Here is a 17,857-nt window from a genome sequence, read left to right as displayed (position 1 = left end):
TCAATTGAGTTCTTAATTTGGTTTATCATTTCCTTCATTTCTAGAATTATTGTTTGATTTTTTTTTATAATCTCTATCTCCTGATAAAGATGCTTAACTTCTTCTTTTATCTGTTTATGTAATTCATTTTCAATGTGTTCTTTCACTGTTTGGATTTGCTGTCTCGTATCTTCTTTAAGGTTCCATTCCATCTGTCTAAGGTATTCCTTGAGTTCTTTATATGACCATTTTTCTGATGACTCTAGGTCCTCCTGAATATTTAGGCTGTCCTTCATTGTTTGCACTCCTTTTCTTCCTTGCTTTTTTATGCTGCTCATGTTACTTCTTGTTCTGTTTGACTGCTGAGTTACTGTTTACTCTTATAGATTTATTTGATGCTTGGGAGGAAAGATATTAGAAGGGAAGGGAAGAAGTCACTAAAGAGAATGAGAGTAGGCAGGTAGAATTCAAGGAAGGGGGAATAAGAAAATTGAAAAGAAATGAAAAGACAAAAGAAAAAAATAGAAAATAAAGAAAGAAAAAAAATATTTAAAAAAATGATAATAAAAAAATGAAAATTAAAATTTAAAAAAAAATAATAATAATAAATAAATAAATTTTAAAAAAATTAAAAACATTTAAAAAAAGTTAAAGAACAACAACAAAAAAATGAAAATGAAAGAAAAAGAAAAAATAATAATAATAAATGCAGTCATAGAGTTCGATTAACTTCTCTTCCAGTAGGTGGAGCTGTGCCCACTGGGCCAAGCTTCTCCTCTCAGTAGGTGGGAACCAATCACTGTGCAGCAGCTCTTCCTCCCAGACTGGGCGGGTCTCCAATCCTGAGTGCCTAGGGCCTTCTCTTATGTTTCCTCAAGCCAGGCCCCGCTCACCTGTGATGCTCACCACAATACTGGCTACACGCCAGGTCTGCTGCTCCTGGGAGCCCTGTTTTCATGAACGACTGGGCACACTCTCCCTGTTTGCCTCCCTCAGACCCTAAGTTTGTAGAGCTTGGGGCTGAGAACCCCCAGCGAATTTGCTTGCCCTCCGGTAGCCACGCCCCCGGTAGCTGGTGCAAGAGACCTCAGTTGTCAGCACTGGTGGGAGCGGTAGCCGGGAGTTCCGCGCCGCGAGTCCCGCGCCACTCCTGATTCCCTCGGTCTGGCTATCGCGCTCACGGGAGAGCTGGGAGGGGCCCTTACGGGAGAGCTGGGAGGGGCCCTTAAGGTTTCCCCGCTGTGTGGAGAGAGATGGCTAGGGCATTACACACCTGACGCACTGGTTTCAATGAAGTTATCTCCTCCGCCCGTGACGTCAGTTCTCTGCCAAGGTGGTATCCCATGCAAATGGTGACCATTCGTTCCCTTTGCCGGGTGACCAATGCAACGGGTGGGTCCTGACTGTCTCTCCCAAGCCCCGTTTCAATCCTGTGGCCACTGCCTATGAAGGCTCGGTTGGCTTTTACCTCTGTAAGTTCAGAAGGGCCGACCAGTTATTTCAGCGGGATCGTTAGTGCTGAGTCACAAGAAGCAGGCGAACCGGAGCTTGAATGCAGCCGATCCGGGCTCAGTGTGTGTGTTCTGAGGGGCCCAGCCTGTACACCCCAGATCCACGTCAGCTCAGCATTGCCTAGTGATCCTGAGCAAACAGCATTTAGACGGTTTACGACTCCCTATGCCCACGCAGCTGAAGAGGTCAGAGACTTGATCTCTCCACGCCCGCCGCCATTTTGGATCTCCCTCCTAAATCTTATTATGGTAACTTTTATGAGGTTAACAGTATTCTTTTTAGTTTTTATCATGAGAGGATTTTGAAATTTATCAAATGTTTTTCTGTATTTATTGAATTAATCATATAAATTTTGTTCTCTAATCTGTTAATGCGGTACATTCCATTGATTAATTTCTAATATTAAATGTTTCAGGCTTTTTCTCTCTGCGTATATGAACTTTAATTTCTCTTATTTTCTATCTCTTTGTCTGAGTTTTATTATTGATATTTTTTTCTGTAAGCTATCTTCCATTTCATGAATACTTTCTTTAGCTGTGTATAGTAGATAGTTAAAATTATACAGAGGATTTGTTATTCACTTGTTTTGTATTTCTAGATATCCTGGGTATTCTTCAATTTTATGTCATTTTTAATACAACTTCCAGTTTTTAATTGATATTTTCAAGTTTATCTTTTATTTCTTTAAAGATGCTCAATATATGTTTTATTATTTGTGCATGATAATTCCAGTAAAGTCTTTGTATAGAAGTTCATTTCTGATAGCTATTGCTTCTGCTGATTCTTACTCGTAGTACCTTTAATTACGTGTTCTGGTTTAGACTAAACTATTTATATACCACGAAAAATAGTTCCTAAGAATCCTCTCAGGCTGAGGACTTATAAGCAAAGAGTCTCAAATTTGATTTTGCTCTACTAAGTTAATAAGTTAACCTTTTGCTATTTAATGGAGCTGACAGAAAACCTCTGGGTCAGAGAAAAAAAGGACTTTATTGCTTACAACATCACAGAAAGCAATCAAGCATTTGCATGTTCCTAACAGTTCCCCTGACCTATAAGCCATGCAGAGGTGACACCCACACCTCTCACACATGTATTAGGTTGCAATAAAGAGGAACACTGGATTTGAGGAATTCACTGCTTTTACAGCAAGCAGTTAGCAGCCTAGTCTTTATGACAGAGAGAACATAATCTCATATTTTAAGGTTATCGACTGCATGAACAACTCTAAGAATTGATTGTGCAAAAGAGTGGTCATAGACTTGCAGTCTTGGTATGCCCAGCAAGATATAGAAGTGGAGAAGCCAGAGGGAGGCTGTCCCTCTCAAGAAGTTTTCCTGGGAGTACATTAATTTCCTTCTTTCATAGGTCTTAAGACACTGCCAATCAGGGACCACATTAAATGATTTTTTTAGTTTGAAGGTTTTTTTGGAGTTCCCAAGTGATGTTAATTTGAGCTACACAAACAAATGGGAACTGACTTGTGGTTACAACTTCTCAAGGACTTTTAAAATATAAAGCCCTGCATCTAGCAAAGTTAACTGGTGCACAGTAGGCACTCAACATGTTTCTATAACTATCCTAAGTTTAAATATGAAGGAACTCAATTTTCTTTCAGTTAACATATTTCTTTTTTTTTTATTTAGTTGTAGATGGACACAATACCTTTATTTTATTTATTTATTTATTTTTATGTGGTGCTGAGGATTGAATCAGGACTTTACCTGTGTAGGCAAGTGCTCTCTGAGCCACAACCCCAGCCCTGAGTTCTTTTTTAAACAGTTTGTTATATCTCACTTTTTATTAAAGAATTATATTTATACATAGTAGTTGGGTTCATTTTGACAGAATCAAACATGCAAAGAACCCTCATTTCCCCCACCACCCACTTTTCCTCCCCTCCTTTACTGATCTTCCTTTTGCTCCTTTTTTTATTTTTTGATTGATACTTTCTACATATATGTAAAGGTGAAATTCCCTTTGGTACATTTGTATATGCATATAACATGATTTTGTTAATCTCATTCCAAATTTCTTCCTGTGGAGAGCCACTCTGAATGACCATGCCTTCCAGTCCTGAAGCCCGAGGCTCTGACCAACCACGACATTCATGGTGACTTGGGCGTTGTCCCAGCTCAGATAGCAAGGTGGGTCTTCAGGTATAGGTGGACCTGCTGGGGTTGAGTAACACTCACCTGGTCCCTTGTAATCTTACCCCTTCTGCCCTTTTATGGATAGAACTTTCTAAGTAAGAACAGTGTGTCACACGCCCCCAGCAACCCCCAGCACCCCCGAAAAAAGGCTCACTTCCAAACGTACTCTCTCTCTCATCAGCCTCTCGTGACTTTCTCTTGCCCTCCCTTTGGGGGAGCCTGAGGCTGAGAGTGGGGGGAAGCTGTCCTGAAGCTTGTGTAAAGGTAAATTGTGTCTGTTTTATTTGTGTCACCACAATTTCACGCGAGCAACCTTAGTTCAGCAGGTCAGATTGGCATCTTCCCATTTCCGTTCCTTCCTCTCTCCCTCCCATTCTCCTTTTTCTATCACTTCTTCTACTTCCAAATATATTTGTGTATACAATCCTCCCCCACTGCCTTCTTTTCCTTATTTTGCTTTAGCTTCCACATAGAGAGAAAACATTTGACCCTTAATTTTCTGAGCCTGGCTTATTTCATTTAGCGTGGTATTCTCCGTTTCCATCCATTTGCTGGCAAATGCCATTATTTCATTCTTCTTCTATGACTGAGTAAAACTCCAATATGTCTATGTGCCACATTTTCTTGGTCCGTTCATCTACTGATGGGCACCTGAGTTGATTCTATAATTTGGCTATTGTGAATTGTGCTGCTATAAATATTGACATGGCTGCATCACTGAAGGTGCTGATTTTTTATCTTTTGGACATACATCAAGGGGTGGGAGAGCTGGGTCTTATGGTGGTTTAATTCCTAGTTTTATGAGGAATCTCCACACTGCTTTCCAGAGTGGTTGTACTAATTTGCAGTCCTACCAACAATGTATCTATGTACCTTTTTCTCCACATCCTCTTCAGAATTTATTATTATTAGTGTTCTTGATAACTGCCATTCTGACTGGAGTAAGATGAAATATTAGTGTACTTTTGATTTGCATTTCCCTGATTGCTAAAAGACGCTGAGCATTTTTTCATATGTTTGTTGGCCATTTGTGTTTCTTCTTTTGAGAAATTCATTTGTTTCTTTCATCCATTTATTGACTGGGTTATTTGGGTTTTGGGCATTGAGTTTTTTGAGTTCTTTATATATTCTGGATATTAATCCTCTATCAGAGGAGTAGCTGGTAAAAAGTTTTTACCCATTCTGGAGGCGCTCTCTTTACATTCTTTTTTCATTTTAATATTTTTATTACTTGTTAATAATTTTTTAAATTTGATTTATATGGTATATGGTGCTGAGAATCGAATCCAGTGACTCACACATGCTCGGCAAGCACTCTACCACTAAGCCACAATCCCAGCCCACTCTTCACATTCTTAATTGTTTCCTTTTCTCAGCAGAAGCTTTTAATTTCATGGCATACCGCTTATTTTTGGTTTCATTTCTTGAACTTTAGGGATCTTGTTAGGAAAGTTGATTTCTGTACCTCTATAATGGAGTATTGACCCTATGTTTTCTTCTAGCAGTTGCAAGGTTTCTGGTCTAATTCCTAAGTCTTTTTTTTAATATTTATTTTTTAGTTTTCGGGGGACACAACATCTTTATTTTTATGTGATGCTTAGGATCGAATCCAGCGCCCCACACATGCCGGGCGAGCGCGCTACCGCTTGAGCCACATCCCCAGCCCCCCTAAGTCTTTGATTCATTTTGATTTGAATTTTGTGAGGGATCTAATTTCATTCTTATACACATCATAGGGATATCCAGTTTTCCAAGCACCATTTGTTAAAAAGGCTATCTTTTCTCCAACATGTATTTTTGTCACCTTTGTCAAGTATCAGATGGCTCTAAGTGTGTGGGTTCAACTCTGCTCCATTGATCTTCTTGTCTATTTTGATGTCAATACCATGCTGTTTTTTCTACAGTAGAATACTGTAGTATTCTTCAGGTTCAGATATGTGATGTCTTCAAAATCACTCTTTTTGCTCAGAATTGCATTGGCTATTCTAGGTCTCTTTTTCTTCTAAATAAAATTAAGGACTATATGTCCCACTTTTGTCATATAGTAAATGTACATTTATTTAGTACACTTAATACATGTGTCTGAAATATTTTTTAGTCTCACGTGTTAGGCATTGAACATATTTCAACAGAAAAACCCCAAGAAATTATTTGTACAGTAGCCTACAAAATGAAAACAGTAATGCATAACACCTATGAGCATTCTATAAGATGCACGGCTCTGATCACAACAAAGCCTACAATTTTTCTCTGGACATGTTTGTTAAACTGGTATACCCCAAAGGCAAGAATTTCTGACATAAGCTATTGTCTTTTGGTCCCCAGTGCCTAGCACATGTCTATAAAATTCACAACTGTAGAGACCATATAGATTAATCTCCGTAATTTAGATACTTGAAGTATGGTCCATGTGTATACAGAGATGAACTTTGCTTTAAGATTTATATGTTTATTTTAATGAGAATGTTTTTAAAATATGGTCATATGGTTTGCCTGATGATGTCTCCTCCAAAATTCATGGAGGAGAATCCCCAATGTAACAGTAATCAGAGGTATGGCCTTTGGAAGGTGAGTAAGTCATGAGGGATCTCCTCTCATTGATGGAATTAGCATCCTTATTAAAGGGCTCAAAATTGAATGGAGCTCTCTCTTGTCTTTCCATTGCTTCTGCCATATAAGGACACTACATTTGTCTCCTCTGGAAAGCACAGCAACAAGACATCTTGGAAGAAGAGAACAGCACTCACCAGACACCACTCTTCCTGATACCTTAATCTTGGACTCCTTAGCATCTAGAACTCTGAGAGATCAATTTCTATTTTTTTAAATATTTTTTAAAAATATTTATTTTTTAGTTGTAGTTGAACACAATACCTTTATTTTATTTATTTATTTTCATGTGGTGCTGAGGATCAAACTCAGGGCCCCACACATGCTAGGCAAGCGCTCTACCACTGAGCCAAAACCCCAGCCCAATAAATTTCTATTTTTTATAAATTACCTGGTCTATAGTATTTTGTTATAGCAGCATAAAGAGACTAAGATAAGATAATATATCATATCTTCAGTTTTGTAGATATTATTTGGACCAGGCTACTCTTCTTTAAAAACAAGTCTATTTAAAGAAATTAATTCAAAATAACAACTGGTATCTATTAAGTAATTATATGTTCCAGGAAACTTTCTTCTATATCAATTTTGCAATAACCCTTTAAGGTGAGTGATTTTCTTTTCATCACAAGCTTATACATACACTAAGATTCTGAAACACAGATGAGTAAGGCAATTTTTCTAGGGCCACAGTTAATAAGCAGTAGAACCATGATATATACTATCTACAGAACCCTTAATACTATATTATTCTGTATCCCTAAATACATAATAATCAGTAAATAATGGATCAGTAAAGTATTTAGACAGAAAGTATGAAAATGACTGAAATGTTGAACATAGTAATTCCGAGTCCCCTAAAAAATCACAGAAAAAATAAACCCCACACTGATGCAAAAATCTTAAGTATTTCCATTTACCTGTCAGAAAGGTAGGCAAAAATGATTGCTCCCAGCAGGACTCCAAGCATAATGAAGGGCTGGATCATATCCGCATACCATTTCTGGTCACAGACCAGATCCCACATGGTCACCGCAGTGTTTTCCCACTTGCTCCGGTCATAAACGTAGCCATCAGAGCAAGAAATGTTATGCTCATAGCCATCGTATTCATAGTCCAAATGCGACATGTTCTCCCTCCAGATCCTGCTACATCTTGTGAGCTCCCAGATCTCACCATCCTGCAGCTCCACTGAAATGTGATCTTTCTGCCCTGGGGACAACAGGGTCAAGATTTCTTCCAACCTCCAATGAGAGACATTCTGAAATACAGCCCGTTTCACTTCTCCTGGCGGCTTGCAGGTATACTCTGGGGTAATCAACATGAATATAGTAGACACGTAGTGGATACCACAAGAGACATTCTGGTAGGCACATATAAAATACAGGAATATCTGTAATCTGTAAAGGGAAGAAAAGCTAGTTATTCTGTCTGCCTAAGGGCTGAAAGCCAGGGCTGGGGTGGTGGCTCAGTGGTAGAGCGCTCGCCTAGCATGCATGAGGCACTGGTTTCAATCCTCAGCACCACGTAAAAATAAAGATGTTGTGTCCACCTAAAGAAAACTAAAAAATAAATATATTTTTTTAAAAAAAAGAATACAAGAAAATACGAAGGATCTCCAACAGGTTGACCTTAAGATATACAGATGGGCAAATATAGAAATAATTGTAGGTATGTTTGTATGTATGGGTCAGTAAATATATTTCCTAGATCTGTCTACAGAGAAAGCAGAGAAGCAATGACAAGCCAACAGAAACAAAATATCATTCTTCAAAGAAAGGAGCCATAAAAAAAAGGATGATCTAAGACCAAGACAGGGGACAAGCCCAGAGTATCTTACACTATCAGAAAATAATGAAATAAATACTCAAAAAACAAAAGGATGAGGACATGTGGAAGAGACAAAGGAACCAACCTGAAGAAAACTCTCAAGGGCCAACCAAAGCTGAAACAATCTGAGCAACAAAAGAAACAGGGTAGTATATACCAAAGTAAAAAATAAGTATGTATGAATCCATATTGTGATAGCTAATTTTATTTGTCATCAAGGTTAAGGGAGGCCCTTAACATTACTGATAGATGTCTCTCTCTATAAGGGCGTTACCAGAAGAATTAGTATTTCAGTCAGTGGAGTGAATATGAAGGTGGACTTAATCCCATCACTTGAGGACCTGAATAGACCAAACAAGCAAGACAAAAAAAGGGCAAATTCACTCTCCCTGGGTCATTCATCTATACTCCTGCCCGGAGATAGCAGCACTCCTAGTTCTTGGGTTTTTTAACCCAAACCCAGATTTATATCATCAGCCCACATGTTTTCAGACCTTTGATCTGGAATTGATTTACGGCATTGGTTTTCCAAGCTTGCCATTGTTCCCCAGTTTGCCCACAGCCTAGGAGTTTTGGCCTCCATAACCATGTGAACCAATTTCTATAATAAACCCCAGAGATAGTTATATAAATAGATAGGTAGGTATGTTGGTAGGTTGGTAGGTAAGTAGGTAGGTAGGTAGATAAACAGGTAGGCAAGCCAGCAGGCAGACAGGTAGATGGATGGATGGATAGATGGGTGGATGGATGGATGGATGGACAGATGGATAGACAGATAGATGATAGACAGACAATAGATAGACTATCTCCATATCCATAGATGCTACACATGAATTCATTCAACTGTGGGTTGATAATATGCAGGGGAAAAAACCTGCATCTGTACCCAACATATACATATTTTTTGTCATTATTCCTAAACAATGCAGTATAACAACTATTTGCTTAGTATTAAGTATAATAAGTATAAAAGATTTAAAGAGTATAGGAGGCTATACGTAGATTATATGTAAAGTCTACACTATTTTATTTAAGGGACTTAAGTATCCACATATTTTGTATCCTCAGCAATTCCTGGAACCAACCCCCATGAAAACTGAGCAACAATATACATAAATAGAGCTACCTATCTATCTATCCATCTATCTATATCTATTATCTGTATATAGATATCCCATTGGCTTTGTTTCTCTGGATAACCCTGACAAATATACCACAGTAGCATAAAGAAATGATTAAACAGATAAATAAAATGGGAAAAGAGACCAATCTTTCTTATAGTAGAATTCCAATTATTATCTGTAGATATTTCTCCTCTCTGGGAAGTATTCCCTGAGGGTGTGCTAGACACAGTGATTCATTTCCAAAGAATAGAGTAGGAAAAAGAAGGAAACGGTGGCTTTACATGGAAAACATGATCTTCACTAAGTGATTATAGTTAACATCCCAGTGACATTATGGGGATAGAACTGTCCCTGGCTCCCCAAAGACTATGTGCTTTTCTTTCCAAAAACTGTAAACCTAGTTTAATCATGAGAAAACAACCCCATATTGAAGGTCATTCTATTGGTTCCCTGGCCAATATGCCTAAAGACTGTCAAGATCATTTAAAAAAAAATACAAAGAAACTTCCAAAGACCCAAGAGATGAAGATAAAATGACAACTAAATGCAATACACATGCAGTGGTACTCTGGACTAGATTCTGGAACAGGAAGAGAACATTCATGAAAAAACTAGTGAAATTCAGATAAAATTTGTATGCCATTAATAATAAACTGTTAAATATGTTTGACAAATTGCCAACTATGTAAAGATGCTAATAATGAGAGAAACTTGGTGAGGGGCATACAAGAACTCTCCATAGTATCTCTGCAACATTTCTGTACGTCTAAAATTATCTTAAATAAAAGGTTGATTTTAAAAATTTTTTAAATCAATGTAAAGTCTCCAAATTTACAGACTCCATCCAATAATGACATATTTTCTGAAATAAAAATTATCTCACAAGGACAACTGTGACCACAGGACAGAAGGGTAGAATATATAAAATTGGAATTGTCCTACAAAACTCAAATCCCTGGAATTGAGTCAGACAAGTCCTATGAGCAGACAACTGAATTATTAGATTGAAAACCGTGCTGGGTATGTAGCTCAGTGGTAAACAGCTTGCCTTGCATGAAGAGGCCTTTGGTTCATTTCCTAGACAACAGAACCATTTCAGATAATGATCACTATTATCTTAAAACCACTGTAACAGGAAGTAGAAAATACTTCCTGTCAGATCAGACTGAAGCAAAACTGCACAGTTAACACATGTGGTCTGTATCACCCTTCCTATGCGGCAAACCTGCCCACTCCACCAGATCTCAATGCTCCCTCTCAATGGAAGGTTCTTTTGAGCATCCTTCAGCCCAACAGTTGCCAATCTATTTTTTTTTTTTTATCTGAGGAAGCTTTATATTTTTAGAAATTTTGAGGACACTAAGGGGCATATCTTAACACAGGTCATATCTACCAATATTTACGTATTAGAGGACTGGGGATGTGGCTCAGTGGGTACAGCACTTGCTTAGCCTGTGTGAGACCCTAGGTTCCATTCCCAGCACCACAAAAAGACGGGTGTGTATTAGAAACAAAACACGAGAAATTTTAAAATATTTATTAATCCATTTAAATGTAATAATAATAAACTCTTTGCATGTAACATTAACTAACATATAGTTGTCAAAACAAAATGAAACTCCCTAGATTAAAATAGAAGAAATTGGTTTCTCTATCTGCACCTACATTCAATATGATGTGTTATTGAATGTCAACTGACTTATGGAAAACTACTGTACATTCACAGAAGAATGAGAACAAAGAAGGGAGCTCATGTCTTGGTATCACTGGGAAAAGACTATGGACCTCAGAGACCTGCTGATCTAGCCTGTTCTTTTTTTTTTTTTTTTTTTTAAGGGAGAGAGAGAGAATTTTTTAATATTTATTTTTCAGTTTTTGGTGGACACAACATATTTATTTTATTTTATGTGGTGCTGAGGATCGAACCCAGCGCCCGGCGCATGCCAGGCGAGCACGTTACCACTTGAGCCACATGCCCAGCCCTCTAGCCTGTTCTGTGCTCCTTTCTCTCCACTTTTTTCCCTTCACACACATCACCTACTTTCAGCACCTCTTTATCTTTCACCACCTGCTTCTCTCAGTCCTATCTTTCCTTTACGCTCCTCACTTTTCCTTTCTCATTTGCTCATTTCCTCTCCCTGTGTTTCCTTCTCTTCTAGAACCACAATGTGTAACTGGAGTTGACTTTTTAAAAAATATCATGTGAATGCTTCCTATTTCTCTACCAAACCAAAAAGCAAAAGAATCCCATAAAAGGTTGACGTGAAATTCCATCAGGGTAGATACTGCAGTCAGTCACAAAGCAGTCATCCACACAGCTCTGCTTCCACCAGGAAGATTCTAGATGGGCCTGTCATCTCCCACTCCTCACCAGTTCACACATTCTACTAATGCTTTACGTTGTTGTTTTAAAGTTTAAGCACTTTCACAGTTGTTATCTCATTTAATCATAAACATATTTTAATGTTTGTAGGCCAGCCAAAATATACTCACCAATCTTTGCTTAATCAGTCTTATAAGTAAAATGGAAAGCTAATCTAACTTAACAGAACTTCAATAGTTTTTTTTTTCTTTTTGTAAATACAGCACCTGAGTGTCACTACTTTGCTACAAGATATCAGAACCATCTGCCCTTGAAGTTAGTGAAACTTGAATTCCCTAAAAGTTACCAGTAGTCAGTACCAATGTTCCCACATGTAATTTGTAAGTTAATTTTTAATGCTGTTGTGACTGCAAAACTTTGGGAACTTAAGTGCCCATTCACAGGAAACTGGTTAAAGAAATTGTGGTAAAAGCATGTATACAGCCTGGAAGATGCCAGAGTGGCATGGAGTCTTCATTGCTAGGATCTAAAACATATTGAGAGCCCTGATGCCAATCATCACTGAAGGTGGTAGACCAGCATCTATCTGCTACTCATCATGGCAAGAAAGGCCTCAGGCATCAGACCCACTTAAAACAAAATCCTATTTAGGCCTAAGAGATATTCTATAATCACTCTCACTTGGATATACCTGAAACTGCAGCACAAATCATGTATGATGCATATAATTCCTTAACTCCCCCTCTCCAAATTTCAATTCAGCAAATAATACAACTCAGTACCTGCAAATGGCAGGCATGTATTGCTTGACCCGAAGCATTTGGCTTTGTACTTAACTAGTCTCATCCCCTGGAGAGGCTCCACGCTGAGAAGCTCACAGTCTGCTTTCCTCTCCTAAAGGGGATTAAGACAGTGCCTCCTGCTCTTAGAAACACCTACTAAGACATGAGAGGCAAGTAGTAGGGCTCTCCATTTGGCACTTTCACCTAGGTTTCCCTAAGAGAAGACTAAATGCTCACACACAATAACCTCCCTACTTATCAACAATAAAGACATGGTACTCTACAAATTTGTACAATTTTATGCATTTATGTATCCATTAAAATAAATTTAAATTAAAAACAATAGAAAGACCAATTAGAGCAAATAGAGAAAAATTGGATACTGCTAATTTCACAGTCTGCTGTAAGCATTGGCTTGTTATCCTTTCCCTCCTATAAGCCACTTTTCCGAGGTCAATTCTGCCCGCCATTATGGGGACACAGGGAACAATAACAGACACAACCTATTGGGAACTAAGGGAATAAGACTTTTCCATACATTATTGCAGCCAACTAAGAACTGTCTCCTCAAATCCATTTTACCCCTTCTTCTACCACACTGAGCCATGCCTGACTTTGTGGGTGAGGACAATGGGAGCACTGTCCATAGAGGGAGCCCCAAGATGTGGATAGCAGAGCTGCCCCCTGCGTGAATCCCTGAGTGATCCAGTGGAACAGATCCAACCCTGGACAGTAACTGAGGAGAAACAAATTTTCAATTGAAGGATCTCTTTGATACAGCAACCTTAGCCAAACACAAACTAATATGATCAACTTAGTAAATCCCTGGAATACATAGGGAAAGTAAGGTATTATCAGTACCACCTACCTCATAGAGTTACCATGAGAATGACAGGCTGCATGTGGAATCCTCACAATGAACATTTCTACTATTATTTGGAATCATTTCAGGTACTATTGTTATCCTCATTTTATGGATGAGGAAGGGGTCAACAAAATGCTCAAGACCATATAGTTGATGTATGGTAGGTTACAGGCAGGATAGGAACTCAGACATTCAACCTCAGAGCTGATGTCTTCATCTCCATACTATTCCCAGGATAGCATTGTGGTTGAGACTATGGGCTGTGAAGGACAATGGACTAGCCTCCAACTCTGCTCTGCAATTATTAGACGACTGAGGCAGAAGCCCTAGTTTTCCCATCTCTAAAACTAGGGTGTGCCAAACTCATAGGGCTGTAGTGAGGATTAAAGAAGAAGCCTTCAATAAGGTAACTATCAAGAGGGAGCAGGGAAGAACTGGGGCCTCCTCCTTCTGCCCCCATGCTTCCTTTGTGCAGAATTCTAGGCTACCTTCTACCCTGAAGAACAGCCCACACATCTTTTCACAAAGCCTGAGAGGAAAGGAAATCAGGAATTAGATGATTCCAGCTTTACAGACAGGAAATGGAGAAACAAAGTGTTCCCAAAATCACATTCGAAGTGTCAGGCCAGGCTTTGGAGTCAACCCCAAACCTTTAGCCATCAAGTTATGGGGCCCTTCACCAGCTGCCTCTCCTCTCAAAACATTCTGGGTCAAAGAGGAGCATTTTCCTTTAAGTGAATGCATACATACATTCATACAAATATTTAATTTTTAAAAATCAACTTAACAAATGAAAAGAGAACAGGTGAGAGTTAAAACTGAAGTTCCAACACACGGTATCTGCAGTATGTGATCACCACCAGCCTGTCTGACAATCAGTAAAATAAGGATCCCAACATTTCTTGTGCAGAGTCCCTATAGGCATCAAATGAAGAAGTGTCTGTAAAAGTATCCTGCACGTTGCACCTGGCACAGGTTAGGTTTCTACAAATGGCAACGAATAACGGATGTTCCTGGGAAATACCTACCTGCCAGGCACAGAGGGGACCCTAATCTACCCAGTAGAATGTGGAAGGCAGTCACAGGAGAAAATGGAGGAGCCGGTTGGGCCAGTTAGAGACGTGTGCGTCCTGGAACAAGCACTACTTCTGTGACCCCCCGCCTGCTGAGACCTGTTCCACAGCAGGCAAGCAGGCACACCTGGCGGGCCCCTCACCCACCAGGCCCAGGGGAGCCCCAAAGCTTCTTTGTTCTCTACAGGAAGGTAAGGCCGCCAGAGACCCAGGGGACAAGCCCTGCTCTGGGCCAGGCTTAGGGTCACTGGTCTTGGGACTTCACCGCGGGAAAGGGGAGTGGAGAAGTTTTAGGTACGTGAGCAGAGAACGCAGCTGCAACGGAAAGAAACCGACCCCACCGGCGCCTCCACCCACGTGGCTCCAGCTCCCCCAGCCCCTCCTCCCTACCTGCCGAAGTGCCCCATATGGTCAAAAATCAGCTCCAAATTGAGGACCCCCATGTTGCAACCTTTCCCGGACTCGCGTGGGGCCAGATTCTGGTCCTCACTGCGTTGCTCAAACGCCAGGTCCCTCTGAGCACCTCTGGCTTCTCCCCTCCGCCCCCGCCTCCTGAGCAGCGCCCTGGGTCCACCGAGCCTGTGGTCACCCTCTTGCCCTCGACCCAGCTCCTCCTCTTCCCACGCCCTCCCCACTGCTGCGTGTGACCCGTAGTACTCAGTATCCACGTGGCCTCTACGTTCCAGGGAGGCTCGGGAGCCTAGCAGAAGGTCACCCGACCTGTCGCCCAGGCTGGGAATGCAGAGACCCTGGGTGGGTCTTAGAACTGCAAGAACGTAACTGTTCTCAGCAGGACACACCTTACAACTTTGGCTCTCAAACTTTCGTGCTTAATCCAGTAAATCCAAAGTTTTCAATTCGGTGAGTTTTTCAGCGAAATTAACAAAGGTGCATTAAAATAGGTTGAAAATAATAATCTAGAATTTATTATATTAATTGTGTAATTTATAATCAATAATATTAATTTCATTAATATTAATCACTAATCCTTAACCTATTTTTTCAAAAGAATAGAAATCTAAAAATATAAATATTTGTTTCAAAGTTACCATGAAGACCCGGTGTTGCGATCTGATGTGGTAGAAGAGGGATGGCCACTGACAAAGTTCCTTCTGAAAGAGTCCTATAGAGATTGTCGTGGACTCTGTTCTTCCTGGGGCCAGAGTGTCTGCTACAGTTATCAAGTCTAAGACCTTCCTCGGGAGAGCCCAATCAGAGCCTGCCTGGGGAAATTCTAGAGTAAAGTGTTTTAGTATACTCTACTCCCCCTAGGATCCTCCTGTCCCATCCCCTCTATCATGCCCCTGCCTCCATGCTGAAGCAATTGCCACACACACACACACACACACACACACACCTAGCACAGTGTCCTACCCACTTGAACGCTTCCAGCTCCAAATGACCTTCTTTTTCTCTCTCAAAGCCCTACTTCCCAAGACCAGAGAATCTGGATAGAATTTATGCTAGTATTAATTAACCATAGAAAAATACCTAGATACCTCTCCACTGACTTCAAATGATAATGTCCCCAGCATTTTGTATCCAGGGTCTTCTTCTCTTCTTCCCCTATATGCACTGTCTTAATTGAACATGTTCATTCTCCTGGACTAGAAACCAGAAAATATCAGCAAAAATACTTGATAAAGCTAAGCCCTGTGTAGGAAGAGAGAGCTGTTCCCTGCTCAGAGAGGGGAGGGCAAAGACAGATGAGCCTGGTTTCAGAAGTCATTCAATGGAGAGACTTGATTGGGATTCAATAAGGATCATGATCTAAGAGTTTAGGACTCTTAGGACTGTTTAGAACATAGCAAAGGGTGGATTTTGAGGAAGGGGTTTACAAGGGTCCCAGGGAGTAAACTGGTTTCACATTTTCCATTGAAAAGTTGAGCCGTTTGATGTTCATTGAAATTACTTGGGGATGTTCCTGAAATGAACAGCAAGGAATTTATAACCTCCTTCTTCATGGGCAAGAATTCCCTGAAATAATAAAGTCATATTAATGAAGACCTTGGAATAGGAAAATGATGTCAAGGTAGACAGTCAACCAAGTGAAGGTAGATGATTTCTGTTCTTGCCACACACACCTATAGGTCTCTCCAGCCTGCCCGTCTCTCATTGTCTTAGACCTTTATTCCCAACTCTACTGGACATCATTTGTTCATGCCTCTGGTTACTAGAGTGCTTTCTCTAAAATCCTTGGCTTTCAAGGATTTTAAAATAGTAAAAGTTCATCTCCTCACCATGTCCTCCAAGGCCTCCTGGGGCTGGATTACTGTTTACTCTCAGGTCTCAGCTTGGGTCATGCTCCCACCCAGCCCCTTTGCCCCAGATTGCAGGACCCATCAGTCTCCATGAAGGATGGCACTCACTCATACCACCACACCTTTGCCCACATCATGATCTCAGCCTGGAAATCCCTCCCTATGGTACTTCTGGTTAAGTCCTACTAATCCTACAGGATCCTGGTCAGTTTTCATTTGATGTTTGATCCCTGATGCCAACTAATTGAAATTCCAACTATTTTCCCCAGTGTAAAAAGTGGGCTCTGGAGTCAGAACCTCCACTTACCACCTATGGGGTATGTGATCTTATATGAGTCATTTAACTCTCCAAGTGTTCTCTTGAAGGTAATGATAGTGCCTCCTTGATGTGAGTATTGAAGGAGACCATGTCTCCCAAGTTTCATCATCCAGCTTTTAGTGACACCTTTGTGATAATTATCATACCTCTATAGGTTATGGTTTAGATATGAGATGTCCCCCCAAATTTTTGTATTAATGCAGGAATATTCAGAGGTGAAATGATTAGATTATGAGAACTATAATGGTCCATCCTAGTTTGAATAGAATAACCAGATGGTAATTGCAGGCAGGTGGGACATGGCTGAAGGAGGTGCATTGGGGGTGTGCCTTCCCTGCTGCCCTTTGTCCCCTCTTTCTGTGCTTCTTGGCCTCCATGAGATAAGTAGTGCTTCTCCACCACACCCTTCCACCTGATGTTCTCCCTCACTTGAGCCCAGAACAATAGAATCAACCAACCATGAACCTCTGAAACCATGGACCCCACATAAGCTTTTCCTCCTCAAAGTTGTTCTTGTCTAGTTTGTCTAGTATTTTGCTCTCAGCAACAAAAAGCTGACTAACATAGAAATCTTATAATTTTCTGAATATATTTTTGATGAAATAAATTTACTTCATTGTAAAACCATTTTTTAATATGCTTGCTTCATATATTCTATATGTATTAGAGCTAAGCACTGGAAATGGAAACTTTTCCAGATATGTCAAGCAGAAAGGGATATAAGCAAGGGAATTATTTATTTTCAATATTGTTGGAAGGGCTAGAGGAGAAATCAGGGCCCATAACCTGAGTAAGGTCACACCACCCAAGTTTCAACCCGGAGGTCAGGAAGCTGCAGGGGGCTGCTGTTGCCACCACTGTCTCAGACCCTCTGATAGGAGGAGCACTAAATGGGGTATGCTGCACAAGTTCAAAAAGAACCACAGCCTGCCTCACTGACCCTGTCAGCTACGATACACCAAGAGAAACAAAGTGAAGGATGAAGGGTGGGTCAGCTGAGGGGCAAAGCTCATCCTGGGTTTTGTC

The 17,857-nt window shown here is 40.2% G+C and overlaps 1 protein-coding gene across 1 annotated transcript in view; it reads right to left on the bottom strand.

The window, feature by feature from the left end:
• Slc22a16 (solute carrier family 22 member 16) overlaps positions 1 to 14,817 on the bottom strand; it is a 49,731-nt gene extending 34,914 nt beyond the window's left edge. The window contains exons 1-2 of the mRNA XM_058574995.1: positions 14,642 to 14,817; positions 7,175 to 7,654 (exon numbers count right to left, since the gene is read on the bottom strand). Of these exons, the coding sequence (XP_058430978.1) occupies positions 7,175 to 7,654; positions 14,642 to 14,694 (533 nt within the window). The 5' untranslated portion in view covers positions 14,695 to 14,817. The remainder of the gene's footprint in view (positions 1 to 7,174; positions 7,655 to 14,641) is intronic.
• Between the last annotated feature and the right edge of the window lie 3,040 nt (positions 14,818 to 17,857).

This window comes from Marmota monax, unplaced genomic scaffold (assembly GCF_021218885.2).
Source record: "Marmota monax isolate L192 unplaced genomic scaffold, Marmota_monax_Labrador192_F-V1.1 WCK01_AAM20220418_F8-fsc00013, whole genome shotgun sequence".
NCBI lineage: Eukaryota > Metazoa > Chordata > Mammalia > Rodentia > Sciuridae > Marmota > Marmota monax.
This window is presented reverse-complemented; position numbering and strand designations above follow the sequence as displayed.